This window comes from Paralichthys olivaceus, chromosome 15 (assembly GCF_024713975.1).
Source record: "Paralichthys olivaceus isolate ysfri-2021 chromosome 15, ASM2471397v2, whole genome shotgun sequence".
Taxonomy (NCBI): domain Eukaryota; kingdom Metazoa; phylum Chordata; class Actinopteri; order Pleuronectiformes; family Paralichthyidae; genus Paralichthys; species Paralichthys olivaceus.
The window spans coordinates 3,969,972-3,997,316 of NC_091107.1; the positions used below are offsets into that span (position 1 = coordinate 3,969,972).

General features: G+C 41.4%; 1 protein-coding gene and 1 long non-coding RNA gene across 3 annotated transcripts in view; one reads left to right on the plus strand and one right to left on the minus strand.

Annotated features, from left to right (window-relative positions):
- Positions 1–21,311, minus strand: part of mtnr1bb (melatonin receptor 1Bb) — a 36,674-nt gene extending 15,363 nt beyond the window's left edge. Inside the window, exon 1 of one of the 2 annotated variants that reach the window (XM_069510444.1) lies at positions 19,442–21,311. In XM_069510444.1, the coding sequence (XP_069366545.1) occupies positions 19,442–19,649 (208 nt within the window). In that variant the 5' untranslated portion in view covers positions 19,650–21,311. The remainder of the gene's footprint in view (positions 1–19,441) is intronic. The other variant, XM_020097346.2, reaches the window with a different exon arrangement.
- The window catches only part of LOC138404912 (uncharacterized), a 99,740-nt gene that overhangs the window by 57,494 nt on the left and 14,901 nt on the right, over positions 1–27,345 (plus strand). The window lies entirely within an intron of this gene.

The window sequence follows — 27,345 nt, forward strand, 5'->3', positions numbered from 1 at the left end:
TAGAAATCAAATTAAAAGGTTGTGTGCAGATACAAAACACTGTACTGTATACAAGTATACAAGTATACAAGTATAGATGTGTATATTTTGAATGGGCTGTATGCATGTTCAAACTATAAATGGAAAAAAATGTACATATCCCACCTAAGAGTATTAGTGTGTAAACATATTGAATTTGCATTCTGTGAACATAGACTGTAAGGTACGCCAGAGCCTCTCTATGTCCACCTGGTGGCTGGCTGTAGTATAGGAAATAAATCCTAATCCTAATCCTCCATGGTAGTGGATGGGACATGGACCAAATAAAAAAAGTCAAAAAAAGATGTGATAATATTTTCTCAAAGATGGCTTCCAACAATTTAGGTACTTCTTATTACAATGATGTATGTTCCAATTTAAATTTTGTAAGTGAGTTTGGTTCTTAATTAGTTATAAATAACAACGTGATTGAAAACTGAGACGATTGGTCGAGCACGTGTATGGACAAGACTTTGCTGCTGTGGCTCTTTCCCTCGATTGCTACTGCACAGACTCATAATGCAAAAGATGCATTTGTATCCGGGATATTTTTGCCTCATTTCTGGATGGTGGGAGGAAGTGGAGATGTGTTGTCCATCGTTACTAAACATTAGTTTTCATTTCAGGCACTTAAAGTTATTTAACTTGTACATCCTAAGCTTTCCTGAATTGACTGTGTGCAGACATATGGGATGTGAGGAGTCATTAGAGCAAGTTTGATATTTTCCAGAACACCAGACTATCATAGCCGTGATAAATGAAAGCCTTGTGGATGAGCAGTTATAGATGTCTAGCACCACACCACTCAAACTCTCCATACAGGATGCAACGATGAGTACTATAAGCATTCACCTGAGAGCAGAGCGATAAGCAGCAACCAGAGATGGTTGAGTGGAAACAGAGGCATGCCCATAAATCGAATAATCATAACCAAGAACAGAAGGAAAAACTGCTTCAAATATCCTTTACCTACAAGGAAAAGAAATGTTTTGTTATGTTATTATTTTATTTCAGTCTATATTACATTTGAATGTGAGTTTATCTTTCCAAACACCAAGCTATTTATATTCTGAACCCTCTTAATAATGGATTCTTTTTCAATGGAAACATGAAAGTTTTTGCAACCAGCACCTCAAGCTGCAAGCCTGCTTCTCTTTTGAAACCCGCTTTGCAAAGAAGCTCTTTCTTTAGCTGCCTCCCTCGGGTCTCCATCAACTCTCTTTACTTTAGAGGCATCATCTCAGATTGTTTACTGTGTAAACAATGTGCAGCTCCAAACATGAGCCTTCATTCATAAATTGCATTCACCTTAAGTAAACAGTGCCAGTAATCCCTAATGTCAGTGATGTTGTCTTACTGCGTAATACTGAAGCTCTAAGATGCTGAATGAGGACATGATGAAATCCACATTGGTAGATTATTTAATTAACTCGCATACAGCAAATACTAAAAAAATAGAATTGCCACTCTGTAGTTGAATGCATCCGCCAGCCAGCAGTGCGTTTCGGTCTACAGACATTTCTCCAGCCTCATGGAGGTCACATGACATTTCACCTTTGACCTCTGAAATGTGATCTGTTCATCTTTGATTCCAACTGGTCAACATGTTCAAGAGGCCCAAAACATGTTTCGTGAGGTCGACTTGTCCTTTGTCCACCCTACAATATTTAAAGTGCATTCTTTGAGGTGTATCTAGATAATATAATACATATATATAATAATATGTTCTTCAGCCTCAAAAGGATTTTGTGAGGTCATAGTGACCTTGCCCTTTGACCTGCAGGTTCTAATTAGCCCATACTAAAGTCCAAGTGGATGTTTGTGCCAGATGTAATGACATTCCCTAAGTTATATATCCCCATGGCATTGACCTTTGACCCCTTGGCTACCAAATCTTAATCAGGTCATCCCTGATGTCAATTTAACATTTGCACCAAATTTGAAGAATTTCCTTCAAAATTTTACTGAGATACGATGTTCACAAGGCGTGGTTATGTTTCGTGAGACCTTTGACCACAAAAATGTAATCACTCAATCTTTCAGTCCAGGTGAATGTTAGTACCAAATTTCAAAGGCTTCAGACACACGTAATGCCTCCAACCTTATTTAGTTTGAACAAAGTTTGCAATTTGATTTACTTTTATACCTACAGAGGTTAACACCACACCCACCGCAAAAACAGACACAATCTTCACACTTTGCACTAATTAAATGAAAACCAATTAAGGGACTGCTGCTCATTGTAACTTTAGTTTCTGGTAAACACGCAAACCAATCGGAACTGCTGAGTAAATCACCTCCATACTGATAATGTTCAGTCAGGCAGAAAAAATAAAAGAATGAGGGTGTTAAAGGATAAAGTGCAGTTTCTCAACTGAAACACAAATAATGACATGAATGACGATTATAAAGATATTTTTCATAAAGATGCAAATTACAACAGTATTACTGTAATTTTGATCATTTAATTTCTAAAATATAAACTTTGTATAACTTAATGAGGGAAACTTCAGTAATGAGACACTTCTCATATTGACTCAAATGTGTGTAGTCATTATGAAAATGTTCAATACTTTTTGCACATAGTTTATAATGCAAATAGCCGGTGTGCTGTGCCCCTGCACACGGATGATTTGCATATTAAACTAGAGTGCCATTTATTTGTTTTGACAAAGGGTCACTTTACTGCTCTTCATGCTGTCATGCTCAAAGCGCAGTACTGAAACTAACTAAACGTGTGTTTATTATTCTGGAACATAACTTTTCATATTAGCGAACAAACGCCAATACAGACATTACAGACTCATATATTGGTTAAACTCTCATAACAATACATTGATGTGTGCGTACGCAGTCATTTAGTTCACCACAAGCTTCTGCAATATTTTTCCACATAAATACATTTTTACCATGCATCAACTCTCTGACAAATGAGAACTTGTTTTTAAACGACAAATATTGAGCTTGAATGTTACGCCACATTGAAAAAAATGTTAATAGTATTTTTATAGTTTTATGGACATAGTCATTTATTGCTCTAGCTCTGGGAAATATTAGATTTATATAAGAAATATAACAGCAAACAGGTGACAGATAAGTTTCAGGCCTCTGTATATGCATATAGAATTTATAGAAGTGAAACAAATCTAAGAGAATACAACTTAACACAAACAAGCATTAGAAAAAGAGCAGAAAGGGTAATACATGGTGTGAACATTACACTGGGTGGAGCCTTCAGTAGACAGATGGTTCTGTATCATGTGATAACTGGAAAAACGTGACGCTATTACCATATATTGTACATGAGGGCACTCAGTTGGCGCGACATCAGAGGAAAGGACTCGGAGTAAAATCCCCCAGTTTTGGGGTCTGCAGCACCTTTATCAAATCAAAACGTCTCCTTTTGTCGCAGCAGACATGGTAAATTGTTCCCCTGTCTGACAGCTAATTTGTTCCAAAGCACAATAATGTAGGGGAATGGATGTCTTCCAAGTTTCTGGCCATTGGATAATTAGTACTGCCTGGATATTTGGCAGTTTTGTGCTCAGGCATGTATTTAGGGGCCCATCTTCATTCAGCCAGTTCAGGCCTCATGCAGCAAGAGGGAGTCATTCAACAAATAGAAACTCAAAACTCTGTGGGACTGTTCAGCAAAATGCTTTTCTGTCTGGCATTTTTTTTCACCAACCTTCTGCCTATTCAAGCTCAGGTTATAGAGGTATGAGGGCAAGTGAGGTATTCCCGACGTCCCTCTCCTTACCTACGCTTTCCAGCTCTTCCTGGGGGATACTGAGCCTGTTCTTAGACCACATGGGAAATGTAGGCCCTCTAGGGAGTTCTGGGTCTACCCCAGGGTTCCCTCAAATGGAAGGTGCCTGGTAGGCATCCTGATTAGATGCCTGAACCACCTTTTGTCCCTTTCAATGTGAAGAAGCAGCAGTTCTACACTGAGCTCCCTCTGGGTTTCTGAACAACTCACCAATCTCTAACCTTGAGCCTCGCCACCCGACAGAGAAAAGTCATTTCGACCGCACGTATTTGCGATTCTTGTTCTTTCAGTTGGAACCCAGAGCTTGTGACCGTAGGTCAAATTTCACAGACTTGAACTTTGAGTATCCAACCCACTCTGTCCTTTGGTAAAACTTTGTCTTTATACTTTGAAAATACTTTTACAGTGATAGATATGAAAACCTAAAGTTGATAAGGTCATTGTTGGTCAAACAGTTTCAGACAATGCAGTGTAGGACTGCAATATGTAGAACTATGGTTTTGAAAATGGATACAACTTCAATGACAATATTACATGATATCATTATATATATATATATATATATATATATATATGTGTGTGTATATATTAAGCCTTTATCTTAAATGTAATTTGTGCTTAAAATTGGAAGCTTAATGTGAAAATAACTTTGTGATTTAACATATTTCTTACAAATTTTGCTCTGTAACATTTTTAAATTTTGGCACGAATTACATAAACTAAAACTCCCAAGATGCACTAGTATCTTCAGGGCTGCTCCGTGTGCTACATTGTGCACGTGATGTCTTTTGTTCGGCTTTGTGGATGTGCTATGAGCCAGAATCCATGTGAAGCTCTCTCAAATTATTTCTCATCATTTGCCAAAGACAACTCGATTAGGGAGAAATTTGCTCAATAGGAGAAACTCAGCTTACAAAAGAGCACTAGAGCTAACACACACACACACACACACACACACACACACACACACACACACACACACACTCACACACACACAAAGAAACGCCAGAATAAATCTTAAGTAGAACTTAAAGCAAAGCAACACTGGGGGCTCAGTAGTGGGGATAATATGAAGTGAATGCAGCGATTTAGAATAATGGAAACAACAAAAAACGGAATAATGGGACTTTCTGTAACAGAGAAACCCAGGAAATGGGAGCAAATGGAAACTTTAGTCTGTACTCTGCGTTCACTTCGTCAATATTTCTGCCCGTCTTCTTAAAGCTCACTGGTACAGACGAAACAGAGCACCGGAAGTCATGTGGGAGAGTGTAGCCAACAGTTCATGTGACACATCCGTAAGACACGAGGAAGACATTTCATTATTATTGTTGTTGTTATCAGAAACTCTTGTCTCTGTGCTGCCCTCTGTTGGATGTATTGCATGACAACTATGCCAACGTATAGAATGCATGGAAGTACATAACAGTCACTGAGTTTAACAATCTTTACTCTTCACTTCATTGGATCTAGACATTTAAAGTCTTTGGGAAAACTGTTGACTATGTTTTGTCACTTCTGTGACTAAAAATAAATGAATTTGATAAAAGGTTTATTTTTCTTCCTTTGCAGGAATTTGCTCAAAACCTAAGCAAATGAAACAAACCTGCACGATGGTTTTATTTTCAATAATTTGGGAGCACTGTCCCTCTCAGACTAAGACTCTGGCATATTGACAGTCAGCCCTGATGTGAGATGTAGCTGTTGACCTGTGATGGCCACTGCTTGCCAGTGTGTTATCTTGAATCTTGAAGGTGAATATCGTTAAAGAGAGGGAGAGAGAGAAAGGGAGTCCTCAGGATCTCAAGATAATGAGAACACATCTGTGAAATTGAGCAGTTAAGAGGATACAGTCGAGTCGAGGTGTGGTATCGATCAGGGCAACCGCTAAAGAAACATCTGAAGTTTCAAGGACTCTGTGTCGCAAAGTTTAAATTCATCCAAGACACAAGTCATGTGCTTTGACGTGCTCAGCCCAGACAGGAAGTTTATCTCCAGCTCTCTCTAAAGATCCTCACGCTCAGAGGACTGATGTGACAAATGTCCAAAAGACTAAGGCATCTCTTTTGGGATCACTGGGCAGATGAGTAGCAGGTGAGACAATGGGCCCATTGTATTCAATCTTAATGGAGAGAGTGGAACAGATTCACATCTGCATATGACTAGGTTGCGTCCTTTGACTCACACACGAGACAAGTCCCTAGAACAGCCGTCTTCCACCTGCGCAATGTTGGGAAAATTAAAAACATCCCGTCTCAAAGGTAAAGATTGTCTTTGCGCATTTGTTACATCTAGACTAGACTGCTGTTATTATCTGGATGAGTTGATAACTCAATAACAATCCCCCAGTTAATTCTTACTGCTGCTCGAGCTGCAGCAGATCATATTTCTTCCATATTATCTAATCTTCATTGGCTCCCTCCTTATTTACAAATCCCTTAATGAAGGAGCTACGTCGTATCCTTAAGAGCTCGTAGTACCTTAGTGTCCCATCGCACTCGAAATGTATGCCTGTGGTTCATGGAGCCTCTGTACTGCCTGAGGCTACCAGGCTGCTCTCCTGTGGATTCGGCTTTGGATCCGTGAGGCAGACGACTTTTCTACATTTTAAGTTAGCCTTAAAACTTTCCTTGTTGAAGCTTATAGTCACAGCTGGCTCCGGCTGGCCCTGAACCACCCCTTAGTTGTGCTGCTGGGAGAACTCCCATGGTACGCTGAGTACCTCTTTGACTTTACTTTTACTTTTTTTTTAGGTATTTTAAAGTACTTAGTCAAGGTGGATGAACATATGGACATGATAAATATTAGGAGATTGCATACGAAGCTGCTATGAACTGTGAATGTGAAGAACACAATGTCAAACATTTTTTCTATCCAACTTTCCAATCCAATCTTATTTTCCAGATTAAAAATGTCACACAACTCCCCCTCCCTGGAGAGGAGTCTAATCCTTGGGCTTTTTAGGATTTTTTAATTTGGGCAAATATGTTTTTACATTGCTCTTGGAAATTAAAGCCTGGTCCGGGTTCTGAAACTGTGGATTGCTTCTTCCAAACAGAACTTGTCTTGAAGACAAGAACATCTGAAAACAGTTGTGAGTAGCTTTAGTGATTTACCATTTGCACATTTGCATATGAATTACACAGACACCCAGTTTCTTCTTCTTCCACTTGGCACTAGTTTATTCTTTCAGTTTATTTTTGAGGAAAGTTTGTTATCACACTGGTTCTTTTCTCTCTGTGCTTGTGTCAGCAACAAAGTATAATGATAAATAACAAGGTGAAGTGATCTATTGTAGCTTGAGTTGGCAATAGTTGGCAACTACAGAGACAATCCTGCCATTCACCTCTACCTGTTGTTTCCCAGCAGTTCAATCCTCATCAGCCTGGCTGGAGGCGATGATGTTGCTGCTGGCACACCATTGAACCACAGCTCACCAACTCGGCTTGCTACTGTACGACCATTTGCTGCAGCACATTCAGTGGCATCCGTCTTCTGCCGCTATGCGCTGCATTGCCTTAGCAGAGGATTCCGATATAAGTAAGCCTGATTTACACAGACAACAATAATCTTAAATGCCCTTCAGTGAGAAGGGGATGGACGGCCTTGACGGAGTCCGCCCAAGTTTTTTAGGGACATGTAAGTTCGACTAAATCACTTCACTGCACACCTGAACATGGAACATGGAAAATGAACATGTCAGTGTGGTCATGAATAAGTCAGCTCTATGAAAATTAAATGAAAGATGATCTTTGTCCTTAAAACAGTTACCCCCTATTCGTATGTTAGTTCGTAACTAGATCACAAAAAGTTAGCTTTGCACCAAAACCCAGAATAATAGAGAAAAATGTCCACGATGACTTCAGATGTGATGTGTTCATGAACATTAACTCTCTAACTTTAACCAAAGTAACTTTGCTGCCGAAACCTAACCACTAATGGGACTGGGGTCGTCTCTGTGCTGGCAGTTTTGTATGCTCGCCTTCCGCCCCAATCAACTCCTGGCAACTGCTGTTAATGAATGTATCGCTTCATTCATTCAAGAAATTGCCCCCAGAACATAATCCAGCCAGTAATTCCATCCCCAACATAAAAAGTGTTTACTGCTGCAGTTTTAATGTATAGAAAAGTAATTTCTTGGAAAATGGGGTTGAATATTCTCCCCTACTACCAGCAACCTATTTTACATTTAAAAAAAAATCATTATAGCGAAAACAGAGACGAAAGATAATATTTAAAGAAGAATATGAGAAAATAGTTGACAAAACAAATTCTGTCCTCTCTTCCTAATGCTGTGCGGAGCCCTGGATTCTGTGGCTCCATAACTAACTGCTGGGTTCAGTTATGCCTCAGGGCTCCTATTACTGTTGACTTATAATCGTACCAAACCTATAAACACATCGGCAGTTTGACTTACATGAGGAAACAAGCTGGAATAGATTAGAGTTTTTTTCTTCTGAAACACCCCAATGAATCACACTGTTAATATAACGGCTGTGATTCATGCTCTCACAGCCTTCGAGGTATGTTTTCCGCAAGTGTAATTGAAAGTATAATCGCTGATAAATGAATCTACTCATCATATCTACCATTTCTCTTCCTTGCAGCTGTAGCTTCTTTCAGCATCACATTTTAATAGCCACTGTGAATGGTTTATGACATTTCTTTCTGCGGTCCATTGTCTGCGTCTTTCAATTTCTTTGTTTTATGCATGCCACATTAGTGATGCTACTGCTCTGGCCTGACCTCAGGTGTGAGAGCACTCACGTCCAAACGCTCAGGTTTTGTGTTTCCAGATTTCCAAGGTCAAATTTGTTTTTCTATCAGGTTTAATTAAACTTCCTGTCTCCCCGCCATGCAACGGTGCCACATAGAGCGCGTGTGTGCCTGAGAGCAGCCCACTTCTTGTTGTTTTTGATTAAGCTTCTTTGGCTGAGGTAGACAGGTTGAAATGATCAATCTGATTCTACAAAAGTATCTTCAACACCTTACAAATAATTCGATTTGGAAAGAGACAACTTCACCCCCCCCCCCCTTTCTTGTCTGAACTAATCTCTATAAACAGATTTTTTTTACGTGTAGATATGCAGAACCTTTCTAGGGTTCTAAGCCTTTCGGTTCTGTTTATTCTACTTTGATCAATCACGTTTGAGCAGACTTAAAAACAGTCCTTGTGGAACACATTGATAGAAATTTTAATCTGCTTTTTAATGAATATACATTTATATAGATAACTGATAGTATAGATTAGTCAAAATGTTGTCGGGACCTCTAACACCTTAAAAAAGTATCACTGTGTTTTGTGTGTAGAAACGTTCGATTTGAGTCATACGAGAAACTGATCAGACTGTAAACGGTGAAGTCGGAACCTGACTCTTGGCCTGGATATTTGCTGTCTGCACCGGAAGCCCGAAAATATTGGCCATGGTCCCAGAGGTTGGATGATAAACAATGGGCTTTGAGATTGAGTCCAAACCAAAACAGCAGGTGTGAAAGGTGCCTGGGACCACGTTCCGGTCCAATGGAAAAAGAAACAGCCTGTCTGGCATCATCTGAATAACTTTGTCTAACTTGACCCGCCGGCCTCTGGAACTCTTTGTTGGCTGAAATCCTGTTTAATACGGGAAATACTGTTGACAATACTCTTAAGATAATAAAACCATGTACTAGTGTGCATTACAGAAATAATATAACATCACTGTTATGTTACGTTTGTGATATATATATATATATATATATATATATATATAAACACATTTCGCCGTTCGTTTTCCTCTGGAGAGTTTTCTAGGGTTGGCAAGTTATTGGTCATATTTTCAAAGGCTCCATGGGAAACAGAGATATTGCTCTCGACTTTATCTTTTGCGAGACCGTTAATCCAGCTCAAGCTGCCTCTCAATCCAGACGAAACCTCGCACAGAGCGTCTTGTACAGTGAATGACATACAGTACGAGGAAAGTACTAATGGGGCGTCACGAGGAGAGGAACATGGTGTGTACTTGATCACGTTGTCCTCTGCCAAGATGAACTCGATGAACAATTCACTTTGCGGACACTTTGCCTCAGGCAAGCCGAGCCCTCCCTTACCCCCACTTCTCCAACACACTCCCCATATTTAGAATGCTTTGCACTAGGCCTTGTCTGTTTTCTCCCCCATTCCTTCAGATTAAAAATGCCATTCTGCTCAGTCTGACGGGGCCTGTGCTGCCAAGTCTTACCAGACTGTGAGGTTTCACAGACGATTCACCTCAATCTCCCTCTAAATTCTGACGCTATATAATAGTCTAAAATCTAGATCTAAATCTAAAGGGGCATGCGAAGTAGATATTGTTTCTGATTTTAAAGCAAAGATCAAACATTAGCTATATAACAAACTCTCCAGCACGATGCGGAGGAGGTTACTAGATTCTGAGTAATGTGTTACACGCTGGACCCACATTATCCTGCGATTCTGTGGCTTACTGGCTTTTCCACTGAGTGCAGCAGTCAGACATTAAGTCTGTTTAGTCCTGGGAGATTGACCTTTGAAGTTCACACTGAACTGTGAAGCAAAGCAGATGATTAAATCAGAAAGCCTGTCTCTGCTCATCATTACAACAGTGAACATTGGGAAAATAAAAGTCGAGATTAAAGCAGCACAGCACAAATGAAGAAATGACTATTGACATTATTGATTATGAAAGCACCAAAACCATTTTTTCCAGGCACCGTGGCTTTCATTATGCAAGATGTTTGCCTGGTCTTTTCACGTCATAACTTGCAGAAATACACCAAGTTGACCCACAGCAGTCTTTGAAGGGCTTAAGTTTCTCTGGGCATTCTGTGTTTGATCAGAATACTTGGCATTTTAATTGCACAGCATTTCAAGAATGAGGCTCTGAATGGACAAATGATGGGTTTCAGTGGAGGTATATGTGTGTGTTAGTCTGCATGTGATGAGTCTGATGAGCTTTTCCAGATTAATTCAATTACAGTCAAACTAGTTTTGGACACTAAAATAACGTTTTAAAAGTTTACAGTGTCAAAAATTAGGGAAAATGTATTTATGTAGAAAATAAGGTTATTTCCATTTTGAATCGGAGAGCTTCACATAGAGTTTGAAAGACTTAACTACGTGTCAGTCAAAATCAATAACATCTGGTTAAGTATTCAATTCAGTGTTTTTTAAATCAGTCAGATTTCTTTTTCACATGTTTTTAATCAATGGATTTTCTCCTGAAAGAACAGATTACATATCTCTTTAATAAAGAGAAAACTCATTGACACAACACTTGAATGATTTCAGCAGAGCTCGGGTGCGACGCATCAAAGAGTAGATTTCAATATCCTACTGATATTAAGAAAGAAATGTTTTTTTTTTTTTTAACAAAAATAAATTTGTGCATTTTGCCGTGATTTATTTGTCTTTGTGATATGATTCCAGTCGTGCCGTGAGAAATGTCAGTCTGAACATAGCAGTTAAAAAATTCCATCAGAATTAAACTGCCATCTGAACACAAGTCCCTGTATGGATTAAATATGAAATCACTTCTCAGATGCCTTTCATATTCCTTATCATACTTTTCACATTTGCCCTCTAAATCCTAACGTACATTTGCAGCCTTTGCCTTTGTCCAGGAAGTAGCTTTCCTTCTGCTTCACTGTCTCTCTCTGCATCTGCCCCGAAACAAACATTCTGTTTGTCTGTTATGTCTGCGGAGTTGTTTGCATGACTTCCCTCCTGCACATCCATGCAACACCTCCCTCCCTCCACTCCCTCCCTCATCCCATTCTCATTTTCTCATCCTAGATTGGCCTTGATTTCTCTCGTCTTCTCCATTTCACCTCCCTCCTCCTTTTCATTCTCTTTCTCTTGCAGTAAATCCCTCGCTTCTTCCACCTCTTCACCCACTGCAGCCTGAGGGGTTTGTTACATAATGCACTTCAAATTATCACAATGCATGTATTATGGATACGGGGATGTGGGGGGGTATGTGAGGCAATACGGGACTTGATAAGGAATAAAGGGACGGAATTGCTGATCACTTGCTTTGCGGATTAAATCTGTTCAATCCATCATGTTGATGGTTATTGAGATTAAATAAAATTGTTCTGTCAGTTGCTGTGTGTGTGTGCACTCATATGTGCAAACTTGTGCTACTGAATCATCCCCCGTCTCAGCACTGAAGTACTGATAACAACTGGGTGATTTTGATGACACATGACAGTAGTTCTTACATTGTCTCGGCTGTGCCTTTTCCCTTTTAGAAGCAGCATCGCTCTCCTACTTTTCATTGTGAGGGATTTCTGTCCTTTTCCTCTATTATCTAAATGTTGGGCCGTCTTTCTCTATTTTACAGCCTGCGTCCCGGCCATCTTTCTCTTTTTGAACTCTTTCCAACCTATTCCTTTGGCATCTTTCTCTATAAACCCTTGCTGCTCTCCGCCTGTGCCGGTCTGAGCTCCTCCTGTTTTCTTTATCCAGCTGTCTTCATTTGAAGGAATTGTAGAAGTCATGCTTCACCCAGATGCTACAGGACAGTGTCTGGGCACATTTCAGGCAGAAGTAGACTCTCTGAGCACTTGAACCTGCTGAAAACATCCCCAGTAGTCATGTCCGACCTTCACGTCTGCCTAAATACTCAGTGAGTAGACAAAAAAAAAAACAGATGATGAAAGAATTATATGGCAAACCCTCAGCACATAAAGAAAATCCCCCAAAGCCCCACAGATACTCTCCTCGCATGCATTATAGATCAGTGGCAACTCCGCTCCCCTATGGATTCTAGACAAAACTACATGATGAAACCAGAGTGGCCAATATTCGTCACGATGGGAAGTCAAATGCAATTTTCATGCGCAATTCCAAATTAATCAATATCAAAATAGATTGATGAATTCAAATCAAACTTGCAGTAGAGTCCCTGTGTCTAATCTCTTCCCCTTTATTCTTTTTGAGCTGCAGCTTAACACTTTCTATTTCCATTCCTCTTGCACTGTGATCTCCCCACTTCTCTCTGCTGCCTTTTCTCCATCTCCTCTGTTATGCACATAAAAAGGTTCCACTTAGGTTGTTTGGTGCGTGGTACGAGTCTGCCGTGCATCAGAAAGCTGAAAAAACTCCTCAGGATTAAAAAAAAAAAAGATCGGACTGATCTGACAACCTGTTCAGCCGGCTGATGTCCTGTTTTGATTTTAATGAATTAAAATCAAACACTGAGTGCACCCATGGCTAAAGACCTTGGTCAAGAGCACAAATTATGGTAGAGTCCAGGAAGAGTCAAGGATCTGAGGATGCCTACTGGGTCATAGTGAGATTTAAGGGCATAACTATGTTTTAAAAGTGAAGAGCAGAATATTAAAATCAATTCTAACCCTAAGTGCTGAGAAGAAATAAATACCGGAACAGGATCAGAGGCTTTCTACCAAACTATGATTGGATCACAAGTGGTCAAAGCACCCACATGCATCCTGCCTGCGTCCTGAGATCTGATCAAACCCCATTCGGAGGTGATATTTCGTGGCCACATTCTTTCGCTGGGTCGTTGCAAAAGCATCCTGGGTCACATATGAAGGACCAGCTACTCACCTGACGTCTCTGACGTCTCTACAGTTTAAACATATTGATATGCTGCTCAGGATCCATGCGTTGCTTTGTTTGTAGCCACCATAGACCAACACTGACCACCACATAATGATCGATACCTTTTTAAAATTGGTCAAATCTTTCTCATTAATTCATTCAGTCCCTCCTGACGCCACTCACTCCCTTGTTCTCTGTCTCGCCCACTCATGCCGATACAGCACTTTGACAAAAGACAAACACAAACGACATACTTGATCATTTGCATAAAGAAGATAGAAGTGAGATCTGAACACAAGTGCTCACGGGAGACTCATGATGCATTTTAATGAAGAGACAATGTTAACGATGACAACTTGTGATCTGATCTCCCAGGACGAATGTTAATACCAAGCCGGAAGTCCATACACTAGCTGAAAGTGTTGCTGGAATAACATGATTTAAACTGAGTGATCCAGTGTTTTTAAACCTCTGAAACCAGGGTTACAACATCATGTATATCCAAAAGAGCTTGCTTGTGCCTTTTTTTCCAGGTTATTTGATGTGGTTTTGATGTTTATCTGATTTGTCTCAAATAGTTTGTAGTAGAAACTCGGCAAGATGAAGATCCCATGATGATCTTTGAAAGCTGAATGCCTAAAATGTAAAGTTGTGAGAGATAAACCAAGGAACTGTGTGAATAAACTAAAAAGCTGATATTGCCAAATAGCAATTCAATTTCTCTCTCTGTCTCACCTTTCTCACATTTCATCAGTCACGCATGCAAACTTTTTTGCAGATTTCTGCACACACAAACACTATTTACCTACAGTAACTCGAAACCCATTTGTAACGTTGGTGCTGATGTTATATGAAAAAAAAATCTGCCCTCACAGTCGTCAACACCAGCTGTCACAAGGCGTCTCCTCATCTCTAAGGGCCTGTGATTAAAGTATTAATCACAGTATTAAACCAGATTAGACACAGACGTGGAGACGCCCAGGATCAATTGGGCAAAATTGAGTTACTGCATTGCCGCGCCACTCTTTGTGCTTTTAAAAATAAACACGTCGCTCATACAGTGTCTGAAATCAGGTGATACTACTTAAGCAGCCTATGGAGATGTTGATGATCAAGGTATATGATGATTTGGACGAACACGTCCTTCAATACTGCAGAAGTGTGTTTCTGTATTGAAGGAGGAGCGTCAGACTTTGCTGCAGTCGTTAGACTCGGAGGATGTGAGTATATTGGAAAATAACGACCGTGACATTTGGCGTTGTGTAATTTGCTGAATCATATTGTGTTGTAAATCTGTTTCATTCAATGTTTGATGCCGTGACTCAAGCCTCCGTATGTGGGGGTGCCCACGCTACCTGGTGAGCTAGCGGGGGCCCCTTATTTCTTGTTTAAACTTGACCTAGTAACATGCAACCTACTATCATTTTAAGGTTAGATAACAAACGTGGGCTGAGGCTTGATTTGAGTGTTTCAGCTTATTTAGTCAGGGTCTGGAGAACTTTCATTGTACAGACTATGCAACATTCTGATTCATGTCCTTGGTCGTATAAACTTTCTATTTTCAAGTTGAAGTCCAAGCAAACTGGATTGTCAACCTGGTCAAGTGGGCACATCTTCATATAATGGAAACATAAATATAACCAACTAGGAGAGAGTACAAGAATGACTTACAGTAAATGGTCAGGATTCGAACCATGAATCAGTTGCTGAAGACCTATGCACCCACACTCGCATCAAATATATCAGGGAAAAAGGCCAAACCCACGACAGCTGAGTTTACTGAAAACCCATATCAGATCTCAAATGTTTGGATATCCACTCTCAAAATGTTTGCCACTTTCCGATCCCGTGTGTACTGTGAGGTCTCAGGGTGTCCAGGGAAAAACTGCCATGTACAGTGAGGGTCAACCGGGGGTCCATCGGCATTTTTTCCCCCCCAGGGCCCTGAAGGGACTGAAGCTGCAGCCATGCACCCGAGCACAGGAGAAGACAGTTTGCTCAACATGTTGATGCTGTGTTCATCGCTGACAACTCAGCTCAGCTGGGCTTTAGTGACAGAACACATTTCAACACAACTGTACAACTGTTCTGTCACTTGACACCTCGACTCAAAGCTTCACCAACAGACTCTCTTTTTTTTTTGTTGAAAAAAAGTTCAGCTGGATTGACTCTGAAATGCAGGAACAGTTAACTTCGCTCCAAAGTAAATCTATGTTAAACTTACTTACTTAGCATATACATAATTTATTTGTTTTTTTTAAGAATCATCCTGAGATATTTATGTGTAATATTAATATTTATTTATGTGTAAAATATGAATAAATAGAGGGAGTTGTTGTTGTAGCTCTGTCACACACAATCAATTTTGGCATTGAAAAAGGTTACATTCCAAGAGGTAACAGCAAGAACAAACACGACAGAGGAAATAACCGAATGGCTTCTCAAGAGAAAACTGTTCTCAGCTTAGATGAAGACGGACGTGAGCCTGTTTGTCTCATCTGGTCTCACCGGAGCACACTGGTCACTTTCTTAATGGTTGGGTAAGGACGAAAATGTCGACCCCTCAGAAACATAGCCGGTCTGTAGATTCTCTGCTATTTGCTGTTGGTTTGTGTGAGATGCATGCATGCTGGGATGCTTCTTTACGTTCTCGATTAAATGAGTGGTGCCAGGATGTTGGTTTGGTGTGAACAAGGTTTAGAACATTACTTGTGCCGACAAATCTTCGAAAAACAGGCCTCGGTTTGATTGTTTCAGGACCTTGGAGAGAGTCCGGTGAAGAGACTGGTGTTCAGTGTTTCAGCACCACGAACAGAGGCCGCAGCGTTCGGACGTGAGCGCTGCGTTCAATGCTCGTGAGGACGTTCTTATTCTTTGAGACGTTATATTTGCAGAGAGGCTTTAGAGAAAAGTACCTGGAGAGGGAATGGGAGCGGGGAGGTGGGTCTGATATGATGTAAATAAAGTCTCTTTGAAGAGAGTCTCCGTAATGTGTGATCCTGTCCAACTCTCTTTGAAGGTTTGCAACACCTAATCTCCTTCAAAGACAAATCTCAGGGGACAAAAACCTCTGCACCACACCACTGTACCCTGTGATTTCAACATAATTATACACACAATTTTTTATTTTTTATTTTTTTGCACAAGAAAGCCCAGTATCACCATGTCTATATATGGCACTGTATTTTCCTGATTGGTCTTTATGTTTCACATGGTAGGCATGCACCTGTCAAAGCTTTTGTTTTTTTGAATTTCAACAGACAAATGGCTCTAATGCCTCATGTACGTCGGACCGCTGACCCCTTGTCGCTGTACAATACCACATGATGAGGCAGGGAGATTGTTAGATTTAACATGGACATGCTAACAATGTGCAATCCTAATTCATCTCAGTTACGTGAACAGTGTAGAGGATGCATATATTACCACCGTGGGTAGGTGAGAATAAGCAGAGTTAGTCATTGCCCATAAACCATCAGCATCTGATGAAATACTTGGGCGGCAGCAGTTTACTTCACTCGCTCTGCCATAGCAGGGACTTATGCTAAGCTATGACAGCAGTAGTGGGTAAATATGCCACCCTCTGCTCTTACTGTGACTGTTCATACACTGTTGTCTTCTTTTCTTTTTTCCTTACTGTTGAGTGGGTTGTTTCAATCTACAATAGCCATTCTCTGAGTTCACGACTGTGGGTTCAGCGTGGTTTCTGAACTGCTGAGTGGGCTGTTTGAGTTGGGAGAGATCGGCTTTAAGGCAGAAATGCACAATGCGAGTGGCATTATATGTTTAAGTGGCACTCTTCCCAGATGATGTACGCTAAAGGAATCCGATAAATAGATAGAGGAAGGGGTAACCCGTAACATCGAAGAATACCTCAAAGATAAAGAGAGCAGGCGTTTTTTAATTAAACTGTAAAATTAAAAAGATATGCTGTGGTCTTATCTGGTCTGTTAGTTCTCAGTGGGGCAAAACGTTGATGTGATTAAATAAAAGATAAGTCAGGTGTCCCTGTGCAGACAATTGTTCCTGAAACTGTGCTTTAGACAGATGTCTATACTATCCTGGAATGCAAAATGTACTGTTGAGCCCTTAGGTTGTTGTAATTCAACAAAAAGAAAATCAACACTATCAACCTTTACTTGCCACGCCACAAAGGCTTCCTACTCAAAGCACAAAAGCCACTTAAATCAGGCTCTGTGAAAACACAAGCGTGCTTTTACCGAAGGGTAAACGTGATCATGGTACAGAGTATGATCTTATCCAACATAATGACTTCAGTAGAAGAGTATTAATGCGTGCAGCGCAAGACAAAACCTGCCACAGTTGTTGGATTCCCTTAGAGGTCATGTAGCTGTACGCTTTCCCTCTAGTGTATGTGCTCCAAAGACTTCACATGTCTTTATGCAGGACTGAAAATGAAAAGAAGTGTGAGATAAAGGTGTTAAATGTGCTCTCTGGTTAAAACAGCCAACTATGTTTCTTAATAACACGTATTCTCTGTTATTTCCACTGGAGATGAGAAATCCTGTCGCTGTGCACACAGATAGTGATGAAAAAGGAATCTTGAAGGTTGTGGTGCAAACCAATGAAATCACACTTGACATATCTAGTCCGACTTACAAATTAATTTCTTCCTTCTTAACTTTGTGAATTCCATTTCTTACCAGGTTCAATAAATAAATAACCTTGGTTCAAGGCGGTTCAGAGCTGTGAAAAAGCTGAACCTTACCTATATCTTAGGTTTAAAAACTCACTCGATGTAGGGTGCAGAATGTGGGAGTGTATCTCTGAAGACTGCAGCAGCCATCACTGTGTACATCCATGACTGAATTATGACTAAATAACAGGGGGAAAAAATGATTTCCTGCGAGAACAAATAGACGGGATTGCTCATAATGTCCTCAGATGAAAGATGGTCGTTGTTTTTGGTTTGTCCTCAGGGAATTTCTCACTTCTGCTAATAAGGAAGAGAGATTTCTGGATGCATCCTGATTTACAGTAAATGCAAATAAATGCATATTTCAGGGTCCAATTATTGTCTGAAAAGGCCAAAAATAGCCAGCCAGCACAGCGTGGCAGAGTTCAATGCATAACACATCCAGTCTGAGGAATTTAAAATCTCAAGCATTTTGCTAAAATTTGGGGCGAGAATTATTTCAATAATTTGTCAGTACCTATAAAAAAGGAAGAGGGGTAAAATGAAGCGCTGAACCAATAACATATAAACTGTGCAAGATTCTGTAAAATCCTTGAAAGGCTTTAATGTTTAATCAGGAAAGTGTTGAATTACAACCCCGGGAGTAGTTTCCTTTTTTCCTCTTTACCTGAAGGGATGGTTTTGTGAAAGAGCACTTTCATGTTTTTTTGATTTGACTTCATGCTTCACTATAACTGCAGGAAGCCTCCTGGGTAATTCCACACATTCACATCTGAATAGGTTCATCAACAGCATCAGTCAACTTTTTTAAAGGGGACTCACCTGCTCTAATGAACCAGCAGGTGGGAGTCAGTGTAAACTTTCACCAGAAACGATGTGAAGAGTGAGAAACAAGAGACGACCTGGTATCTATCAAGCTGTCACTATGGTCTGATGAAACTGAAGATGTAATTGACCAACATTAATGAGCCTCCAACGCACTATAGATAGCAGCCATCACCAGGTCCATCAGCAGCCATGTGTCCTCTCAAGATGCCCTTCACATGCCCACAGTGCAAGAAGAAGAATCTGGGTAGGAGGACGGCTGACGGGAGCAAGTTGGCAATAATCAAACATTCAGTTCAAACCATATGACTTAACTTGAATGTTCGCTTTTTATCTTAGAGCTGCTCGGGATGCACACAGTTGCTCGGGAACAGGTTTTGTTGCTGATGAGGTGACACGGCAAAGTGCGCTCAAGGGTCAAAATATGAAATGTGAAGAAGCAGCTTATAGGAGAAAATATGGAAGTAAAACTATGATTTCATAAGTAACAAACATTAATATGAGAATTCATAGTCACAGAAACATTCACTTTCCCTTCCAAAAACCCAGAGTTGTTCTTGTGCTTATAAAAATTCAAGCTACATCATTGCAAATGTACAGAAGCTCCTACCCGCGTTCCTCAGCTTGCGGTTCCTGAACACCGAGATGATCACCAGCAGATTCCCCAACACGTCCACCACCGTGGTGAAGATCAGCACACTGGCCAGGATGGCTATGACCCAGGCGGGGCGGGTGCTCCCCTCCGTGGTCAGTGTGCGCTCCAGCGGCCCCAGCCGTGGCTCTGTCCGGTTCTTTATGAGCGTGAATGTGTCCGGCATCACTGGCCCACAGCCTCACGCTGCTCTCCCGAGTCCCAACTGTGCGTTTACGTCCCGCAGGTACAGCCGGCACCGGTGTGTCCTGAACGGAACATGGAGCGCACCTGGGTGCCTCCCCGAGCTCCACCAGCGCGCACGGCAAATCCGCAACTCAAAGGAAATTACTTGATAATTTAGTGGAGATCACGTGTGACCTACATAAAGTTACACGGACTCTTGGCTTTATTTACCACCGCGCAAAAGTCATCCATCCATGTGACACGCGAGGATCGAACACGCGGTGGTGCCACTCCTCCTCCCCGGTGAGAGGAAGGTGTAGTTATTTGTCCTTTAGAACATGTTTCACAGAAGAAGGAGCAGACCTCTCATATTTCAAGTCTCCATCCTCTCTACTCGCTCCTCTCTTGCTTGTTGGCATCTCCAACTCCCATCAGTCCGCATGCGCCCACGTTGGAGAAGGATGAAAAAAAAAAAAAACAGATGGCTATTCCCTGTGTTTTAAAAAAAATGTCAAATCACCGCACCGCCGCGGGAGTCTCTCAGATTTTCATTTGCTATTCCCCGCACCAGAAGCGCAGGAGCAAATTGTCTCTCTTGAACCAGTTGTGATGTGCCTTCCTTTGCGCGGACCTACACGACGCACCCGCGGCGCAGTTGTGCGTGGCGAGGCGGCTCTGTGGCAAATCTCACGGAGGAGCCCTCAGTCAGGCGCGCAGCGGGATGTGGAGGAGCCCACGGAGCGAGAGAGAGAGAGAGAGAATCAGCCGCTGACAAACAACACTTCATACACCTCCGACTTGTGCTTCTCCCTTTCTCCCCCCTCTCCTCCTCCCGACTTTCTCATCTCCCAACAACAGCTCCACCGCCGAGGTCTGCGTGCAAACAGCGACTTCCCCCGATTTCCCCCTGCCTGCTCCCAGCGTGACTCCCCCACAATCTGTGTTTGATCCCAGCACAACGCTCTGAGGTGCATTAATTGTACACACGGTGGTGGGTCCAATCAGCTGCTCTGTGACTAATGTGGAGCACTTCTCACATGCAGGGCACAACCATGAAACACAACAATTGTGCTGGCCTGTGTGAGGTGTTACATCAATCCTCTAACATTTTGCATTTCAAGGGTTCATTAAAACCTTCAAAAAGTGATGCATGCTTCTACTTCACCTTGACTGGATTATTGGAATGCTGCTGGGTGTCCGTGGTTTTCCAATCTAGGGCTCGGGGACCCCCCTGGGTGGCAACAGTGGCTTGAGCCATGTGATGTTTTCCAGAAATTGAATGAAATAAATAAATTGTGCTATTGTTCAGTAAGTTCATGCAGAGTTTCAGCTCTGAGTGCAGGTAATGAGAGAGACACAGAGAGAGAGAGAGAGACCTCCGAGGCCGCAACAGAATGAACTCAGGGAAATGCAGAATCAACTGAGAAAAATGAAAAATGAACCAGAGTTAGCAGCAGCCTATAAGCTAATGTTTAACTGCAGGTATTTTCTCAAAACTTACATTTACCGATTGTTTTCTCCTCGATTGTTTTTAGTTATTGCTCATGTTACTTTTATCCATTTTTATTGCCATTAGTTTTAAATGATGTATTATTTTATTTGTTGTCTTGGTTTAAAATGATTATTATTATATCATTTGCTCTTCGATGTTTCGTCCTCTTTGTAAAGCACTTTGTGACAGCAGTTTTGAAAGGTGCTATATATAAATAAACTTAGTATAACTGTTATATCAAGTCTTGTGTTCGTGCATTAATCTTTAAAAACACACACAAAGTCAAGATGACTATTACCTTAAATAAAATCAACTGCAGAAACATCATGGGAATATTTCATTTCAACACACTATTGATTTAGCTGCGTGCCTCCACCTGGGTGCCATTTTCGGACTCTGGACTATGATTCACTTTGTGCACAGCGGTGCACTCAGAGCAAGTGGAGGTGGCAGTCTAATCCCATTCATCCTCGATGTGGGTAACTGGTGGCAATGATGCATTCGAACTCTCCATCAGATCCAGTGGATTCATATGTCATCGATACCGTCAGTCCCGGTGGTGACACATTGAGGCCAGCGCCAATTCACTTGTTTAACTCCTCACTGCATGGTCGCATGGCTGCAGCAGATGCCCCAGAGCACAGCAGCAGTGGGAACAGATTAGAGCAGCCTGGTGTCAGCCTCAAAGCAGGGTGATATGTTCCACAGGCCCTGATGTGATGACCAAAGATACAGACAGTTGTGGCTGTGAGGTCAGCCACACACACACAGTGACACACACACACACACACACTGAAACTATCTGAGTAGCAGACACAGACACTGAACAAATGCTTAAAAACCTTGCACATTAGGAAAAACGCTGCACTGAGGGTACAAAAAACAAAACATAAATCTCCTAATTAAAAATGACAAAGCGGTGCTGCCAATAATGAACATGTTTGACAGACTCTATTGTGATCACTCCTCTGAAGGAACCTTTAACAATATTTAACTCGAGCATATTCTTCTGGAAATAAAAGGAAGCGTTGAACAAGTGTTACGTCAGATTGGTCCGTAGCTATCGCGTAACGACAACATCCTCTACAAAAACCGAGAAATGTGGCTGCTCCACGTGCCTGTGCTGTTTCAGTCTTGTGATTTTTTTATTAAAATTAATGGCGCAGTCTTTGTTGGCCAACCATCTCAGAGCCGTCGCTCCGCAGAGAGTTTAGTTGAAATCACCAGATGGTAGCAACAAACAAAAAAGTGTCTGGAGAATAAACTGTAAAAGAAGATAAAGGAAAAGCTTGGCAATACTGTGGGGAGAGCTCTTCCCTTTTTGGAGAGTGTCTTAAATAATAACTATTTGTATTGCAGTCATGGACACAATGGCTTCTAATATTTGAGTGTCACATTGAGATGAGTAACAGGTTTGGAGGTGAACGATGTTGCAGTCTCGAGTGGCGCTCAGCATGGATACAGCTTGTGGTAATACTGCAGTTCATTACAGCTAAATGTGAATTATCTTACTATTAAAATCTGTGTGAGGAAAAACCAACAATCCTGTGATTGTTAGCGACATACTGTGCTGAGCTTTGTTTGTTTTCTGTAACGCTGTGAAAATGTCTCTATCAAGGGTGATCCGTCCAGAACATCCACCACCAGACTTACATAGCTCCACAACTCCTCAGAGGATGAATCCTGACGTTAAAGGGATAGTTCACTGAAGAATGAAAATGCACTCATTATCTACTCACCACTATGCCGATGGAGGGGTGGGTGAAGTAGTGTCCGCAAGCCCCGGGAAACGAGGTCATTACCGGGTGTTTTATGCTCAAGTGTCCACTGGAAGAGCCACGTGATGTTGTATCTGAGGGTCCTTGAATGCACCTCGTAGGAAGCTGTCAGTGGACATTTATCCTTAAAACAGGATGTAAATGAACACTTGGGTGACACCACACGAGCAGTTGGAGGCATGTTGTGTTTTTTTCCGTTATTTTATTACGTCTGAAGTGAAAGTCACCATTGACTTCAATCGTATCAGATTCGGCTGCAGCAAAGTTTACCCATTAAACTCCAGAAGTGTTTTGTGGACTCAAACACTTCACCCGCCGCTCCATCGGCAAAGTGCTGAGAAAATAATGAGTGAATTAACATGTTTTGTTAAACTATCCCTTTAATGATACCCTAATTTTTCCTTTTTAAAGTTTTTTTTTTTATCTCAACACTCAAAACTCTTCTCTATGGAGGGCCATTTCAATATTTATAACATCCCTTCTCGGACTGTGCTAAATCATTGAAGGCATGTATCACACTAACCTCTCTAATGCGACGGCTGAAAGTGCTTCTATTTGGCGATCATGTATATAAATATACATATATATATATATAATGTATATATGTGTATATATATATATGTATATGTGAATGATTTGACATTTATTATTGCAAATCCCTGACTAACCTTTTCACTTAAAGAAGAAAGAAGATTGTTAGGACAAAGTTGTAGATCTCATTGGTTCATCTGCAGTAAAATAATTGTACTTTTAAGTGTATTTCAGGTGTAATGACAAGAATTGAATTTAGATGTTTGTGGTCTCCTCTCGTCTGCTGTGTGTTTGTGAAACAATCCACATTAGATGGTCTGTACAGGTTACAACCCCAGGATATCACATGTGACACAGTTTAACAAGGAACATAAAAGAGATAAAAGTCTCAAAGTTGTCGCAACTTCAGCAAATTAAGATGCTTGTTCTGCTGGCGAGCATAAAAAACCCTGATGATTAAAGCACAATATGGAGCAGACCTCCTTTCTTTTACCAAAATCAGGCCTCAGCAGTCTTGAGGGTGACGGCTCACCGATTCTTCAGAACTGAGGCAGATAACAAGCTGAGCTCCAAGGTCCATGATGAGGCCAGATTTCTCCTCCACATTCTGATCCATCACTCTGTCTCTCACCTCCGTTAAAGGCAGCATTTTGTTAAAAGTTCAGAACAAAGCGGGGAGCGTTGTAATAAAAGTCCAGCAGGAGTAACACCTGTCAAATCAGCCCGTCAGAGCTCAGACCTAGACTTTTTGAAGGTAAAATAAACACACACCAGATACTGGGACTCAGCTCTGTTTTGTCTCATTGACACCAATATTCAAATATTAACCCGTTTAAGACATTATAATACTCAGAGAGTATTCTGGCCTTAGTCGCATTATGAAAACATGTTTTTCGCATTATTATGTCCTATTTGAGGTTTCACAGCATTTTGAGCGTACAACAATTGCCAACTGCTTGTCGACACATGCCCGGGGTGTTAACAAGATGGAAAAATAAAAGGGGCTTTTGCAAAATCATTAAGAAAAGATGCAAAATTGGTATATCGTAGTTGAGATTATAAAACTTAGTGGATGTAATGATATGAGTGCAATATTCTATTCGCAACCCCTGTAAACACCATCATCCTCATCTTCATAGGGTCGGGGGAAATTGACATCCGTGTAAATGTGGTCACTGTGTTTTATGCAGTTTGCAAAATCTGTCCGTGGGAAAATATCCGTCTAATCAAAGACGTACAATTATGTCACGTTAATGTGACATAAGCCAATGACAGTTATGCACTTTTATGGTATAAGAAAAAATCCAATAAAGCCCACAGTGTGGGCGGCTGATGTCCCTGTCTCACACATTGCAGCTTTGCAGGCATATGTCAGAGGATTGCTTTAGTAATAATCTGTGGAAACTGCAGGGGGTGGGTGCTGGGTGAGGGTTGGTACACAGCCTCCTCCGCTCAGTCGCACATGGCTGAGGGCATCTCTCTGATGTGAATTCATAACGTCATACATGGACGTGACCCCTTCCCGTTCAATTTCCCCCTCCCCCTCCCCCCCCCTCCACTTGCTACATAGCCTCGTTTGAGCAGTGTAGGCATTTGCTTCTGATTATGCTCGTAAAAGTATTCCTGAATAATTCATGTGATCAAATTACTTGAGACACTGACTGCATCGATAGCCATTATGGTCATGTTTACATGCACGTATGTGGCCGTGCGTGCGTGCGTGTGTGTGTGTGTGTATGTGTGTGTGTGTGTGTGTGTGTGTGTGTGTGTGTGTGTGTGTGTGTGTGTGTGTGTCATCACAGGCAGATGTTAGACACATAGATTAGGTCTGGCTTGGTGTGTAATCCTGGTGTTACTGAGAACAGCGTGAATTCATAATCACCCACACAGCCACCTCTCAATACGAAGGAACTGAGGGAATGGTAATCTCTCTCTCTCTCTCTCTCTGTTTCTTACTCCCTCTCTGACTTTTCCCATTTCTCCACTCATCTTTCATGCCTCCATTCCCCTCCTCCTTTTATGTAACATCCCTTCATCCTTCTGTCCATCCCTTTCCCATCAGCACCACGTCCACAGCCAGACCTGGAGGAAAGAGGCATTGTGAAAAATGGAGCAGAAAGAAGAAGATGGAGGGCTGGTTAAAAAATAAATAAATAAATAAATAAAACCAGGGGTGAGGCAGTAGAAGGAGGTTTTAAGTGGCTTAGCTTACTCTATGGTGTAAATGCCAGATGGTCCAATGAAAAGCCAGCAGAGCTAAAGGGACTGGCAGGTCCTCATCAGGCTCCTCTGATGCATGATGAATAAACACAACAGTCACTTTGTTTTTTCCCCCCTCACTCTCTCTCTTTCTGTCTGTCTCTCCTTTCCCTCGCACGCCCTCAATTTGCCTTTGCTGTGACCCTGTGTCTGTCACCGGGACAGCCAGCATGCTCAGAATACCTTAAACAAGCCGGATGGCCGCAAAAACGAGCGTGCCAAGTTATTATAAGTTATTGGGACACGTTACATAATCCTTGTCAGAATAATTTAATAAGATATGAATCTAGATGAATAAATTGCTTGTAGTTTTTTCCCCCCCTCCCTTGTCCAGACAGCAGGATGTTGTTTCTACCTGTGGTGAGCTTTTTGCATTTTCTTCTCGTTGATCGTGAGTGCACCAAATTAATGGCTAGAGGCAGAAGTAATGTTAAGTAAGGTTTCGTCCGTGAGGATGCATGTCCTGCGGATAATGACTCCTCTTTTCCTCCCTCTGAGGACCTAAATGAAGGCAGGATCACCACACACACACACACACACACACACACAGAACACATAAATGAAAGGGTAGACTGAGAGAAAGCTGACATGCCACCTGCTTCTTTTCCAGACCTCTGGCTGCCATCACTGGAGACATCTTTAGCACATTATGCTAATTGATAGAAATCTTATTCTCTGTGGTGCCTTGTTGTGACAGGAAGATGCAACAGACAGAACATTAAATCAGGTGTTGTGATCACACCACGGAGCAAAAACAAGCCGATTATTTTTAGACCTTAAAGTTTAGCAATAGAAGTTTGCAAATTTCTCCTCCCACTGTGACAAGTTTCGTCAATTCTTAAGTGCATTCGTCTTCCTTCTTGAGATGTGCCCCTGCACCTGTTCTGAGTGTTTTATAGTTCACGGCTTCTGCAGGGAGAGGGAACGGAACTGGAACAAGCCAGCTGACATTTGACTATGAGCTATTTCCATCTTTTGCACTGACACAAACTGGCATGCACTAAAACATACATGAAGTGTTTCCCTCAAAAATGATTTCCGCTGTTCGAAAAATTTAACAGTTACTCTGACAAAGTGTCCTGAAAATCCAGCTACTGCTGCGACGGGTGGGTATCCTAAAACCCACACTTTGCAAATAGTCATTTTAAATTTGACAACACTAACATTTTATATGTTAAGGAGCGGGCGCCTGCTTCTTCTCGTGCCAAGCAACTCTGCTGTCTACAGTAGCGGAGACGTCTCACACTGGGGAATTAACAGAAAACGTAAATGCAAAAGCCACAACACAACTACACAAACCACACAACAGAGATGTTCCCACAACAGAAGTGAGCATCAATGGATTTTGACAATGCAACAAACTGCTGCTGTTGTCAAGTCATGGATGTATGAGCCTTCATTTGTGAAAACCAGTTTACCACTTAAATATTAATGCTCTTCTATAAGAGGGGTTACAGCACAGGGGGGGGCGTTATTCGTTTGTACCTCAACACCTCAAATACACAAGCATCTTACTTGGCGACTGGCTTGACCAGATTTTTCCTTTAGGCTGTGAATACAACGTTTTCCTCACACTGAGAAGAATTCTGCTAATCGACGGCAACATGGAGGCCGTACTGCAGAACGTGACGCAGATG